At 37.9% G+C, this 14,994-nt stretch overlaps 2 protein-coding genes across 2 annotated transcripts; one reads left to right on the forward strand and one right to left on the reverse strand.

Annotated features, from left to right (window-relative positions):
• Positions 1 to 3,978: 3,978 nt before the first annotated feature.
• On the reverse strand, positions 3,979 to 4,596 carry LOC131160909 (uncharacterized). The gene has a single exon (XM_058116783.1). The coding sequence runs from the start codon at positions 4,594 to 4,596 to the stop codon at positions 3,979 to 3,981; it is 618 nt and encodes a 205-aa protein (XP_057972766.1).
• Positions 4,597 to 6,329: 1,733 nt separating this feature from the next.
• On the forward strand, positions 6,330 to 13,847 carry LOC131159522 (oxysterol-binding protein-related protein 3C-like). Its single transcript, XM_058114513.1, has 10 exons — positions 6,330 to 6,647; positions 8,493 to 8,586; positions 8,729 to 8,845; positions 8,935 to 9,007; positions 9,120 to 9,238; positions 9,431 to 9,552; positions 10,346 to 10,522; positions 10,754 to 10,898; positions 12,282 to 12,460; positions 13,386 to 13,847. Exons 1-10 carry the CDS (start codon positions 6,541 to 6,543, stop codon positions 13,630 to 13,632), a joined length of 1,380 nt encoding a protein of 459 aa, XP_057970496.1. The 5' UTR covers positions 6,330 to 6,540; the 3' UTR covers positions 13,633 to 13,847.
• Positions 13,848 to 14,994: the final 1,147 nt, after the last annotated feature.

Consider the following 14,994-nt stretch of genomic DNA (forward strand, 5'->3'; position numbering starts at 1 on the left):
GATCCTTCACATGTTATCAGTTATGATGGGCTGAAAATTGGGGATACTTTAGCGTATGAAGAGATACTTGTTCAAGTTTTGGACCGTAAAGTTCAGAAGCTTCGTACTAAGGAGATATCGTTGGTGAAGGTATTGTGGTGGAACCACGAAAGGAAGCTTCTTGGGAATTGGAAACGGAAATATGCCGGAAGTATCCGCAATTGTTTTGAGCACTTGTATGTGATCCTACTTTGGGTTGGGATAGGTGGTTAGTTGTCGGGAGTGTGTGTATTGTGAACTCCTGAGACAGTTGTATATGTAACCACGGTATTCCTTCGTCATAAGTGAGGGTGTGTATATATTTGTATGATGGGGCTACGTTGTAGTAGTCGCCAGTTTCTTTCTAGAGTTGTGTATATATGTTTGATTGTATGAATGAGTTAAGAACGAGAGATGACAAATTTCAAGGATGAAATTTTTTGTAAGGAGGGGAGATTGTAAGAACCTGAACCGTGATATATGAATTTAAATAGATAAAGAGAGGGGCAAATTGGGGATTTAGCAAAATTCGTTGACGAAGCCAGAGTTTGTCGACGAGGTCCATATAAGTCTTGTCAACGAAGTTTAGAGGCTTTTTAACGAGGAGAAGTCAAGGAGTTTCGGGAACTAGGGATATCAGGATTCGTTGACGAATCCACCATCTCGTCGACGAGTTATCTATATGACCTCGTCGACGAGTACACCATCTTGTCGACGAAGACACCGGAGTCAAAGGGGCTATAAATAGAATTCTCTTTACTTCTCAACTAAGAAAACTCAAATCTCTCTCTCTCTTTAGAACTCTCCCTACTCTCTATCTCTCTAGATTTCTTCGCTATTTGTCACTTGAATTGTGAATCTGAAGTTACCACGAGGATTGTGGAAAGATTCTCTACAAGTTCTACGGATCAGAATCCTGTTTTGGAGATTTTTGGGTTTTGGCGTAAAATCGAGGTAAGGCTCGATTTTCAATTATGATCCGATAGTTTTGTAGGGAACAATGTTGTGAGTATATTTGGTCTTGTGATTTGTAGGTTTTGGAACTCAGTTCGCAGTTTAGGAGCCTTAAAGTTAAGAAACTGCTATTTGGGGAAAGGTAAGAGGAATTGTATTTATATCGGTTATTTTTGAAATCAAACTCGGTAGAACTGTGGTTCACGGTTCTGTGTGTGTTTTGGCTACTCATTTGGGGGGATCTAATGGGAAAAACTATGAGTTTTTAATGATTATAGTTTTGGAAAAAGGGGGTGACGGGCTGCATCCTTGGTTTTGTTGGAAACCGTGCGTATATGTTTATTTATACTGTGTTATAGGGATGGTCATGCCTTGACTTGTTTTAAACTGTATATGTTTGGAAAACCATAATTTTAGATTACCAAATGGGTGTGGTTTGTTTGGTTATATGAGCATGCATGTGTGTGTGATATGTTGAAATGCTAGTAGGAACGCGGTTCCGAAATTGTTCCAGGTACTGAGAGTGTTCGGTTTTATATCCGAGGGCATATGAAATAGCTGGCCATAGATTGGAAGAGGTCCGGCTCTATATTCGAGGGAGTGAGCCTATTCCGACAGATCAAGCCGAAGGGTGTGGATCCATCAGTTAGCGTCGGTACAATGCCATGGGAGTCGGGGACTTACCATGTGCCGATGGCACCGTGTTACGTGGGTTGGCTGCAGGCCAACGCCTTATGTCGTGGGCCGGCTTCTAGTCGAAGGGTGTGACGACACCAGGATTGCTGATCATGTGTATTGTGTGTGTGTATGCACTATGTAAAATTAGTACTGGATTGCATTTAACTGCGTGTATGTTGTATCATGATAATACTCAAATGCTACACACCGATATAACCTGTATTCTTCCTTACTGAGAGGTGTCTCGCCCCTATTATACGTACATTTTTACAAGTCCTTCGAGTAACCAGAACTAGCGTCCTGGTGTAGGGAGCGTAGTGGCCGGTGTATTGCGGTTAGCACTTGGGTAAGTGCTAGGATTGTGTTTTGATGGGTTGCCATTTTGGGATGTGTTGGGCACCTAGTTGTACGTTGTGTATTAGAGCCTGTTTCTGCTCTTGTATAGACTTTGGTATGGTACTGCATATTTGTATATAGTAAGACCTTTTTCTGCTACGTATGATCTGTTGTGTTTGGATGTGTTAAAGGTGTCTGGGAACCCCACAGGGTTGGACTCTCATCCTTTGTACTGTATCTCTAGATGATTTGTTTGATACAGGGATATGTTAGATTACATTTTCACCCCTGGGTCCCATTTTTGGGTTTGCAGCATGATAGTAATGCTTATGGACGAGCCTCCTGGGGGTTCGCCCTCGCAAAAATATTTTTAACACCCTCTTCAGCTACTTCTTTATCTACAGCTTGCGGAGCTAGATTTGGGGTGTGCTTGGCTTACCCGGGCTGATCTTGTTGTGCTCCTGGCTTTGCTAAGCCAAACTCGAGGGGGCATCAACTAGTCTGAGCCGAGGTGGAGGCGAACACGACTTTGCCGAGCTGGATTTTCTTTGAGTATTTGTGCCGAGCTGCTTTTGCAAAGTTGTTTTTGTCTAGCTGTTTCTCGTGGGCAACTTCTGCTGAGCCGCTCTTCAAGGCAATTCTTGCCGAGCTGCCTTTTGTGGGTAACTTTTTTGCCGAGCTACTCTTCAAGGCACTTCCTGCCGAGCCGCTCTTTGTGGGCAACTTCTTTCAAGCCACTCTTCAAGGCACTTCTTGCTAAACTGCCTTTTGTGGGCAACTTCTATCGAGCCACTCTTCAAGGCAATTCTTGCTGAACTATTTTTACCGAGCTGCTCTTCATGGGCATCTTCCGCCGAGCTGCTCTTCAAGGCACCTCTTGCCGAACTGTTTTTGCCAAGATGCTCTTCATGAACAACTTCTACCGAGCTGCTCTTCAAGGCAATTCTTGCCGAGCTGTTTTTGTCGAGTTGCTCTTCATGGGTAACTTCTGCCGAGTTGCTCTTCAAGGCAATTCTTGCTGAGCTGTTTTGTTGAGCTACTCTTCGTGGGCAACTTCTGCCAAGCTGCTCTTCAAGGCAATTCTTGCCGAGCTACTCTTCGTGGGCATTTTCTACCAAGCTACTCGTTATGACATTTCTTACTGAGTTGTTCGTCATATCATTTCTTGCCGAGCTGCTCTTCACGACATTTTTTGTTGAGCTGCTCTTCGTGGGCAACTTTTGCCTAGGTGCTCTTCAAGGCAATTCTCACCGAGCTATTTTCGCTGAACAACTCTTCGTGGGCATTTTTTGTCGAGCTACCCTTCAAGGCAAATTTTTTGCCGAGTTGCTCGTCGTTGGATCTTTTTTTGTTTAGTGAGCCGTGCTCACTTGTTGACAGTTATATGGCCTCATGAGCTGCACTTGTCAGTTGGACCTTCTTTGCCTAATGAGTTGTGCTTGTTTGTTGGGCATTCTTCTGGCCTCATGGGCTTTGCTTATCAGTGGGGCTGATTTTGCCTAATGAGCTATGCTTATTTTTTGGGCAATCTTCTGGCCTAGTGATGTTTGCTCATTAGTTGGGCTGATCTCACGTAATGAGCTGTGCTCATTTTTTGGGTAGTCTTTTGGTCTCACGAGCGTTGCTCGTCAATTGGGCTGATTTCGCCTAATCAGCAATGCTCATTTGTTGGGCATTCTTCTGGCCTCACGAGGTTTGCTTGTCAATTGGGCTGATTCTTCTTTGCCTAATGAGCTGTGCTCATTTTTGGGTTGAAATCGAATAGCGTGAGAGAGAATGCAGTTATAGGTATGTATGCAAAATTTGATAATTTAATAAAGGCACACAAAATGTTCGAGTACATGACTAATAGAGATGCAATGACATCTAGGGGAGTGTAAGACTGAAACTTACTTGTATATCCTAACACCTTAGGGCTGCTATGCAACTTGTTACTCTCTTACCCCTTCCCTATTTTAGAGGCCTCCCCCATATCCTTCGAACTCTTTCTCTTCAGATAAGTTGTTCTCTTCTTGTGTCCATTACCTCTTCCAGATTAATATATTTCTGCGCTCTTGCCATCAGCTCCCCCATGTCAGCTGGGGGTCTCTTTCCTAGAGAAGATAGGAAGTTTCCTGGCTGAAGGGTCGTGGTCAGGGTTGCCAACACTACTCCAATGTCCAGGTTGCGGATCTCCATTGTTGCGGAGACGAAGCGGTGCATGAACTTTTTTAGTGTCTCCCTTTCTCCCTGAACCATGCTCATCAGATGAGTCGACGTTTTGACGATTCTCCGATTACTGAGGAAATGGATGGTGAACAGGTGCTCCATCTCTGAGAAAAAGCCGATTGATCCAGGCCGTAGGGTTCGGTACCAATCTTTGGGACTACCTTTAAGGGTTGTAGCAAATGCCCGACACATGATGGCATCAAGTGCGCCCTGCAATTGCATCAACACCTTGAAGGTGTCTAGATGATCGATCGGGTCAGACAAACCCTCGTACCTTTCAAAGGTTGGCTTTTTGAATTTGTTGGACAACGAGACCTCCATCACTGCTTTAGTGAATAGTGGTTCCGAGGATCTTAGAGATGCTTCCCCGTAGAAGGGGTTGGTCCAAACTTCTTTCACCATCTTCTCAATTTGCTCTATCTTTTTAATCCTTTCCTCCAACTCGGTCGATCTTTGTTCGTTGACTCCTATGCTATTTGCGTCTTCCACCTTCTTAGTGAAGTTAGTTTTTTCCTCACTATCCTTTAGTTCCTATGCTTTCTTAGGTGGGTTAGGGCTAACCTGTTGTTGGTGGGGCACATGCTCTTCCTAACTCTTTTGCTGCAAAAGTAGGTTGAACATATTCTCCATCTTCTTTTGGAAGGTAAGAAATTCCTCCCTAGTGACTCTTGAATGTTCTGTGGGTGTGGAGTGGATGGATCGAGGTGATTCTTTTCCAGCAGCAGAGCCAGAGCTAGAGCCATGAGTGGTTAACATTATTTGAATATTGGAGGTCGAGAGTAAGATGAGAACCTCTCAAAAGCAAATTCCCACATACGACGCCAACTATTGCAGGATAAAATGGTGATGACCTGCAACGTTGCTCTCCGACTCCCGATGACCTGAAAAGGATGAAAATAAAGTAGTCTTGGAGGACCCGGGATGTACTTCGGGGAGTTACTCCGATGCCTAAGTAAGGGAATGCTTCCAAGAGGTCGAATGTAACAGTAAGATTGGGTTAAAAGTTAGTTACCTTGACTTATTTGCATTACCTTTCTTTATAGTTGTGAGGTTTGATCCTTGGGGTGATCTGTCATTATGACGCGGGGGTGTGGATCACTCCGGAGGTTTAAAGCGCTAGCGTAGATCACTCTAGGCGTTGAAGGCACCAACGTGGATCTCTCATTTCATTATTGGATTAGATCTAATTGCTTTTACCAGAGAATTTGACTTGGTTAGTTTAAATGGTATAAGAGTTTTGACGTGGCCGATTATTGATTAATATTTATTATTTAATTTAAAAAAAAATGGTATAAAAATCGGGGCGTCACTAGTAAAGTAGACAATTACAACAACATCCTCCAATTATTCTGAAATGCTAACTATCCATGAAATTAGAAGAGAATGTGTGTGACTTAGATAAATGATTTTTCATATCCAAAGAAATTGTGGTCTTTAATTAATCAAGAATATTCCAATAGTTTTATATGAAGGCAATGCTGCATGTATAGTTAAACTAAGAGGAAGATATATAAAAGGTAACAGAACAAAACATATTTCTTCAAAATTCTTTTATACACATGAACTCCAAAAGAATGGTAATATAGATGTCCAACGGATCCGATCAAGTGATAATCTAACAGATTTGTTTATCAAAACTTTACCTACTACAACATTCAAGAAATTAGTTCATCTCATTGAAATGAGATACCTTAAAGATCTTAACAAAAGTAGTTAATATATGGATGATATCTAAGAGGGAGTGTTATGGAAAAATAGGATTATGGGAAAAGTGGATGTCACCCCATCTTCCACCACTTTTATTTTCACCTCGATAAATGTAATGTTATCCATAATACCCTATAAAAAGGTATCCCTACCCCTCACATTTGTAACATATATCATTGAATGTTTGAATACTTGCATGTTTGAAGTAAGTAAAGTATATAAAAAAAAAAAGAGAGGTAGAGAGAACCTTCTTCATAAATGTTTTTCCTTTGCCTTTCAAACCCTGTGCGACGTATTTACTCGCTGCTCTTCAACCTAAATTCGTGCGTTCCACGCTCCGGCTTTAGCAATGACTCGTCAGCCGCCTGCACTTGGCACTCTGAGACACGCTCTTGAGGAGCGCGTGGGCCACGTCACGCGCAAACATCTAGTTCTCCAATTTTGACTTGAAAGTTCAAACCAAAATACCGCCAGCGAGCGTTTCCTTTTTTTTCCTAGCTTCCTTCTCTTCTAATCACCCTCGCTTTATAAAATTTCGATATTGTTCTGCTTCCCCTCTCAATTCCTTCAAACTTCAGATTCAACCTCTCTCTCTCTCTCTCTCTCTGATCTGAAGAAAATTTCTGAAGAGGGTTTAAGATGGCTCCAGTGCCGAACAAGGATCAGAAGCAGGGTGGGGGGTTTTTCGCGTCTATAGCCTCCAGCTTGTCCGATTTCAGCAGCGCGATGCACAATTCAGTCAACGGGTACGAAAGATCCCTTCAGTTTGATTTTTCACCTATTGCTTGCAATTGGAAATGCTTTTTTTTTTTTTTTAATTCTGAACTCAGCCCTAAATGAACTACTGCGATATATGCTACTACTGTGATGCACGATTTTTGCTTTTAATTTGATTTTTAGAGCAATTCTCTTGCCTCTCGGGTGATTTTAAGCATGAATTATTGTTGTAATGCTGCCAAGACTACCCTTAGAAGAAAGTAACTCTGTTAAGATCCTGTTATTGAATGCAATTAAACTGCCGGTTCGCTGTAGTTTCGTATTCTGTTACTTTTTGTAAGAATCAGAACTTATTTATACTAGAATTGTAATTTGTGATATTGCATGAGCAGGGTCGTCATGAGAAAAGCTTAAAACTATTGGTTGCGATTTTACTAATAAGGGCAGTGAATAGCTTGACTAGTTATGTCTATGTTCGATTCAACTGCCATTAGGGGGCATTCAACGTTGTTTAATCAAGGGCATTTTTGTTTTTGGTTTCACAGGTGTATCTAAAAATTGCCAATGTACACGCATATTTTGTAAATTAATAGTGTAGCTCGAGAGTGTGGTGTTTGAGATAAAAATACAGTTTTTTACTATATATATTTGCCATTTTACCTTTAAAATATGCTGATAAATCTTTCTGAAGGGCTGGTAGCAAGCTGGGAACTTTGAAATTGTGCTGTTTATGTACACTGTATGTGGCTTTGGAAGCATACATTATTTTTGCATCAGGTTAGGGTATATATTGTAGAGGGTGAGTCTTGTCTTGATAGTAAGGGTGTCACTGTCAGAAATGCGTACCCTTGAAAACCAATATCGTTTTATTTGTTCATTTATTATGAATTTAGAATTCAATTATCAAATTGCTTTTATTCATGTGCATGTCTTACGGGTACTTCATATAAATAGTGTCTATTGAGGTTAACTTATAGGAAGAATCTAGTTATGATTGGAGAATTACTACGTATGACTCATGAGACAAAATTTTTCCATCTCCTCATCAGCCTTATTGTTCCTAGTCACGAGATGGGTGCTTCACTTGGGGGGTAACATATGTCATACCACTACTTATGTAGAACTAGGATCTGTGTAAGGTCCTATGCATAAACTCCAAAATACAGTTCTTCTAGAATTAGTCTTCTTTTACATTAGAAAGAAAGAAAGAAAACCCCAGAGCGAACTATCAAAGGGAGGGTTGCCATCCCTCTAGTTTGTGAAGTTGTATTAGATGATTGTTGTCAAAGAGATGCGTGAATCAAGTAGGAGGTTGAACACTTGGGCTGCTATGCGAGGTAGGTTGCAACTCTGCTTGTGGAAAATTGTTGAACATGTGAGATTTGATCTTGTTCTGAATTAAATCTGATTTAATTTATAAAAAATTGCATACTTCCTTTTAATTATGCCAAAACCTGAGATTCAAGTCATGAAACAATGGCTCCTCATAGGCAAATATGTGAGGCTACATACCTCGTCTTGCCCCTAAATCCTAAATATGGCATGGGAACCTTGTCTATCTGGTGTTTTTAGTATATATAATCTACTATTTTATGAATTTTGGAACTGACCCGGCCCAAGTTGCAGTTGTAGTTATATGTAGTTTAGTTTTGCATTCATTGTTTTTTGGATAATGGTTTTCTAACGATATTTAGTTTTAATGGTTGCTTATTGTATTTGCATTTGATTCAACATATCCTTTTGACTATATTCATGTTTGTTCAATTTATTGTTTCTGTTGTGATTATTCTATGCTCCTTCTTCTCCTGAATGTCATGATTCTCTGTGGTGAGGATTTTGGTGTATTATCAACCTTAGGTGTTCTGTTCTTCCAGTTTGCTAGGTTTTGAAGGTTTGGAAGTTATAAATCCTGAAGGAGGCACGGAAGATGCTGAACAGGAAGCACAGAGAGGAAGATGGAAACAGGAGGTGCACCATTTTGTACCATTTACATGTCTCCTCTATTTTGCATTGAGGATTGGAAAGAATGTTATATGATGGAAATGCAGGAAGCTATATCCTCTGCATGATTTGAATGGCGATTGTTTGAGTTTGTTGTTGTTTTTTTCAGGATCGGGACAGTTATTGGAAGACAATGCAAAAGTATATAGGATCAGATGTCACATCAATAGTAACACTTCCAGTTCTTATTTTTGAGCCTATGACAATGCTGCAGAAAATGGCGGAGGTTTGCGTTATTTGTTTTGGAATTGATTGCAAAAAAAATTTATGCCATTCTGCCCAACAGAATATGATATTGTCCAACTTTCATCACAGTTGATGGAATACTCCCACCTGTTAGACCTGGCAGATAATTGTGAAGATCCCTACATGCAATTGGTCTATGCTTGTAAGCACTCTTCAGTATTTAACCTCTATCCCTCTTCCCCTAACTCCCAGTTTCTTTCTATCTCATAGGGCAATGCATTGTTTGATGTAGAATTCAATTTTGTTGTTTGCAGCATCATGGGCTATATCTGTCTACTTTCCCTACCAACGAACCTGGAAACCTTTTAATCCAATTCTTGGTGAGACTTACGAAATGGTCAATCATGGTGGCATTACATTTATAGCTGAACAGGTGAATTCTTCAAGAACAATGATTTTCTTGTTAATTCTTTTTTTACCTTTTTTTTTAGCGCCCCCCCCCCCCCGGATATTATCTGTACAACACTTTTTCATCTTCTCTTTTGCATGTTTTCCCTTGTGCCTGGAAAGTGTAGCACCCAATTGCATGCTTCTTGACTCTTTTTTTTGTTTTTTAAACTTTCAGGTTAGTCATCATCCCCCAATGAGTGCTGGACATGCTGAGAATGAGCATTTCACGTATGATGTGACATCAAAGTTGAAGACCAAATTCTTAGGAAACTCACTTGATATCTATCCGGTTGGAAGGTAGACTGTATATCACTGGCTGTATTGATGGGCTACACTACTGTTTGTTAAATATGATATCTTCTAAAACACATTAAACTCAACACCTCTTAGTTCCTGAATTTGTTGTGTAACTTGGATACCACAAACAAGAGTGTGCTTCCTATGTTTCATAATTTTAAAATAAGAGAGATATGACATTTTTTCCTTACAAGTAGGTTGGGCTGAAGGAAGAGTATCACTTCATTAAAACTTCTTTAGTAATGTAGGTCTCATAATGCAATTTAATTAAATTTATGACAGTAATTTTCCTCTCATTATTTTGTGTCCGTGCGCCATAAAACAAAAAAAAAGACTTTAGCTTTCAGGTTTTTAACTGTCCACTTTGAGTGAGTTTGCTCATAGAAGTGGAATGAATTTGCTTAAGTAAATGAAAGTCAAAATTTAAATTTCAAGTTTGCTTGTACACGTTTTTTTTTTTTTTTCATTTGCACTTCGAGTTAAATTCATCTTTTTAAAGTGGTTTTCCAACTGAAGTTCCTTGAAGTTCAAGTATATCTTAGATAATGTGAAATTCATACTTTTCTTAAAATGTGGTTTGGAACTGAAATAATATCTATCAGGCCTATCTTTTAAGATGTTCCAATTTTATCCCCACACTTCTGCAATGAGCAGCATTTTCTATTGCTTGTATCTCAGAAATTCAGTGATTTGATTAAGCATCTTCTTAGATTAATAGTTTATTCTTTTTAGGTTTTTAGCACATATTAAACAATTTTGGAAAATTTGCTTGTTTTGTTTGATAAATTTTCAGGACACGTGTGACACTCAAGAAATATGGTGTAGTCCTAGATTTGATCCCCCCTCTTACAAAAGCCAACAACTTAATATTTGGAAGAACATGGGTTGATTCACTGGGTGACATGATCTTGACAAACCTGACAACAGGGGACAAGGCTGTTTTGTATTTTCAACCATGCGGCTGGCTTGGGTATTAATCTCTCTCTTTTACTGTTTTTATTGTCACTCTTTCTTGTGTATGCAAAGAAAATATTTGCTTGGTGCTGCTGATGGAGACCATTTTGTGGTAGCATTGTGCTCATTTATATATTTTTCTATGCTTCAATTGCAAGTGTTATCTAAGGTTCATTAATCTCTATGTGCTTACTTTATTTTTTTTATTTTTTTGTTTTTTCTTACATGCATTTGTTTATGGTTGCAGAGCTGGTCGCTATGAAGTTGATGGATATGTATATAATGCTGCTGAAGAACCCAAAATATTGATGACAGGGAAATGGAATGAGTCAATGAGTTATCAATCTTGTGACATGGAAGGGGAACCCCTGCCAGGCACTGGACCAAAAGAGGTTGGTTTCCTTTATCTCTCATTGGTCATTGCCCTTGTTTTTGGTTGCTGATGCAGACACCGTCCTGGTTTTGATCAGTTCACTCTATTTGCTTCGAAGATAGGGCGCAAAGAGTCAATGACTATATTCTTTACTTTTGAAGCCCTCTTATTTCTTGCAGTCAAGTGTGGACTTTTCAGTGGTTTTAGTTAAAACTTAGAAGTGTGGGAAACACAGACGCTGGTTGGTCCAGCATCACCCCCCATCACCCTTTTTCGTTAAAAAGCAATTTAAAATTCTATATTATTTACTTTATATATCATATGACATTTTTAAAGTCATGTTGACATGGAAGGATCATGAATGTGAGGAAAATGAATACATCAAATCAACAGTTCCATAATCAACATGTGAGTTTGATTTCTTTTTTCGTACATATAAGCAGTATCCTTTAGATTAATCAAAAATTGTGGATGACAATTCATACAACATGGATTAGTTTTAAGATTTTTTTTTTTAAAAAAAATTTATTTTTTCTATGACCAAGACACGGCAAATTAAGGCATTGTTATATTTTTCTGTGCCATCTCAGGGTTGGTTGTGCTGTTATTTTTTGGAATAATGCTTGTTCCAAGCATTTTCCATCAAGTCTGATTATGGAAGTTTTCAGTTGAGTTTACTTGGGCCAATACCATTTTTTCAGTTTGATTTGCACATTTTTTTCTGACAAAGAAACTGGCAAGAACTGCTTGTTTTTCTGCCTATGGCTATGCATATGCATGAGTTATCAAATAATAGGTTTTCATTATTGTTGGGACGAAATAATAGCTTCAGAGAAGCACTTATATGTTTGTTGAGTTGATACTTCCTGGTGAGTCTTGGCTGCCCTTGAACCCTTGCCTTTGTGGAGTTCACATGCTCAATCCTACATTCAGATGGTGTCATGTAGTTTCAAGCAGTTAGTGTTTTTATTCTAACATGCTTATTTTGATTATGTAATACTTGTTAATTACACAATATTTAAGCTCATGTTGTGGGATGGATATTTTTTCGAAAAAGATGTTCAAGTGTTTTGTATGGGTACCAGATGAAAATATAAGGAGGTGTTCAGTTGTGGAGAATTGGCTGTTTTCCAGAAAAATATTCGAAGGGGAAGGAAAAATTTGGAATCTTGCGTTCACATCTGATTTTTTCCAAATACAAAAATGTTCGCATCTGATTTAGAATGTTTCCATTTGTTCCTTTTTAAAGGGCGGACATTTTTTCTTGCTGGAAAATGTGGTACTCCTTTTGCAAGAAAGATTCCACTTCAACAAACGAACCTAATCTGCTATTTCAAATGGCAGTAGCTAAATTGGTAAACTCTGTTTATGAAACTAAGCTTATAAGCAATTTATTCTGTAGGTATGGAGAGTTGCTGATGTTCCCAAAAATGACAAATTCCAGTACACTTATTTTGCACATAAGATAAAAAGTTTTGAGACTGCTCCCAGGAAGCTATTGGCTTCTGATTCTCGTTTACGACCCGATAGATATGCACTTGAGAAGGGCGACCTATCCAAAGCAAGTTCTGAAAAGAGCAGGTATCTCTCTCTCTCTCTCTCTCTTTCATCGTAGCATGTTTTAGCAATTTTTTTTCCTTTTTTCAAATTCATTACTTATGAATAAGAGGTACCAATTGAAATGTTAGACGGTACTGGAGATCTGTGCACTTCAGTGTTGATGCCAGTCTACAGTAGTTTAGAAACAACCAAGGCTTCACTTGGTCTCCACAAAATGTTGAAGAAAATTTCCTGTGAAGCAAGTCAGATGTATATGGATTCAGGCCTTGCAACTTGGAAAACATTAAAGAAATGAAAGGAAATGAAGAAGGAATCAATTTTTTCATGTTTGACATCGAGGAAAGTGAAAGAGAAAATTAAATATACTGTAAGCAACAAGAAATTGATTTTATAGATCATTAGCATTTGATTTTTCTTAATTTTTTTAATCATATTAGATTAAATTTTCATTTTAATTGTATTTCGTATAAAAAGAAAAGATGAAAAATGAATTTCCTTCTTATTTTCTTATCCTTCCTTGGAACAAAATCTTGATCACAATGGAGCCTCAAGTAAGTTTGTTCCCATAGCCGGAACATTGTTTTGTAGTTGAGAGTTTTTCTTAATGGGTTAGTTTGAATCAAGGAGTTTGCTTGGGGAAAGAAAAAGGAAGAAAAGAAAAATAAGAAGGAAATTCATTTTTGATTATATTTTCTTTCAATGTGAAATACAATTTAAAATGGAAAATTGTTCTAATATAATTTAAAATTAAGAAAAACCAAATGTTAAAGACGTATAAAATCAAAATTTTATTCATGATATATTTTTTATTTTCTTTTTTACTTTTCAAGTTCCAAATGAGTTATCAAAAAAAAGAAGAAGTTGGAGACTATGAACTCTTCTACTTACTCTATTTCACCCTTCCTAGAAGAAATAGGCCTCTAATGCATCTGCCTTGTTATTGCAGTCTGGAGGAGAGACAGAGAGGTGAAAAGAGAACGAGGGAAGCCAAGGACCATCAATTCACTCCAAGATGGTTTGACCAATCTGATGAAATTGCAGCTACCCCTTGGGGTGACTTGGAAGTGTACCACTACAATGGCAAGTATTCCAAGCATCGGGACGCCATTGACACCTCAGACTGCATTGAAGAGGTTGGCATTCAATCCACAGAGTTCAACCCCTGGCAGTATGGAAACATAGATGCAGAATGAGGTTTCTTTTCTTTATGTATGTTTGCTTGTATAATTATTTCTCCTTTGGATTCCATCTTATTATATTCTGTCAGCATTAACATGATAAACCATTGTAAATATGATAAGCAGTGGCTTTCTTATTTTTTGGGTTTTGTCAGGTTTTGTTCTATTGAATTTTTTGTTACCGTATGTACTTCTTATACAAGTTTGATTATAGATTGAATTTCGTATAATGTTATATGGATCTAAATTCAATTAGCAATTTATGAGATGAATAGTCAAGTCAGTGGTAATATATATATATATATATATATAGTGGTTACTTTCGAAGTTGATTATTGTTTTCAAGTATGCAATTTCATAAATTACACTCTTTGCTAACATATTATGAGGAAATTGGTTGCATGCCCACCCGGGCCACCACCCTACTTTGTAATTGTATATTGCTCAAATTATTAATATAATTTGATGTAGAGAAAATATAATAGAAAATGCATTTCCTTTTTATTTTTTTTTTCTCAAACAAAATTTTGATCTAAATGGTGCTATGAATTACCATAGGAAAGAAAAAAAAAATATTCATATTTTAGACAGGAAAATATGTTGGTTTGATATGCCACTAGTTGGGAGTTTGATTTTTATGATAAGAAGAAAAATATAAATTAGTGTGCTTAGAATTTTCTTTCTTGCCCAAAAAGAACAAAAAAAATATAACAAGTTAATGCTTTGCCTATGCTTTTAATGAGGGGATTCTAATCCTATGTTTGGGAGAGAATTTGGATTTGAAATTGTGAAAATTTAGGTTTAATGTGATATAAATTTATATTGAAAGTTATCCAAATCCATTCAAATCCAAATCTAAATCTTAAAATTTATGCTCCCAATTGTAACATAAGAGATTTTAAATCATATGTTAATTATAATTTTAAAAATTGGTGAATCATACAACTTGTCCTTTTTTGACATGCGTAGGAAAGCAGTAAACAGAGACAACACCAAAAATGTTATCGGGGTTTGGTCAATATTGCCTACATCCCCCTCTTAGCTAACAATCACAAGAATTACCACTATAAGCTCACTTAACGGGTGGAGCGGCACCTAAACAACCAGGTCAATCAGCATATAACTGATCTCAACCTTTACAATTAGGTCAAATTAGCACAGGACTGACTTCAACCTTTAACAACCAATCCTTACCGGACTAAATTACTGCCCCCTCAGGCCACGCTTGGAATACAACAAATTTCTCAATAAAATTTGCGTACAACAAATGTGCTTCTCAACTAAGCAGTTTATGTACCAATGTAATCAATACACTATCAAATGATATGATAAGATAAGCTCAATGTAGTCTTAGTATCTACTCTAAAAAATAATGCC

The sequence above is a fragment of the Malania oleifera genome, chromosome 7, assembly GCF_029873635.1.
Source record: "Malania oleifera isolate guangnan ecotype guangnan chromosome 7, ASM2987363v1, whole genome shotgun sequence".
NCBI lineage: Eukaryota > Viridiplantae > Streptophyta > Magnoliopsida > Santalales > Ximeniaceae > Malania > Malania oleifera.

What these genes read in the sequence shown, in the direction of transcription:
- LOC131160909 (XM_058116783.1), bottom strand. Translation starts at nt 4,596, where the DNA reads ATGGTGAAAGAAGTTTGGACCAACCCCTTCTACGGGGAAGCATCTCTA.
- LOC131159522 (XM_058114513.1), top strand. Translation starts at nt 6,541, where the DNA reads ATGGCTCCAGTGCCGAACAAGGATCAGAAGCAGGGTGGGGGGTTTTTC. An exon ending in CATGCAATTGGTCTATGCTT is followed by an intron (nt 9,008 to 9,119) that starts GTAAGCACTCTT and finishes TGTTGTTTGCAG; the next exon opens with CATCATGGGCTATATCTGTC. An exon ending in TTACATTTATAGCTGAACAG is followed by an intron (nt 9,239 to 9,430) that starts GTGAATTCTTCA and finishes TTAAACTTTCAG; the next exon opens with GTTAGTCATCATCCCCCAAT.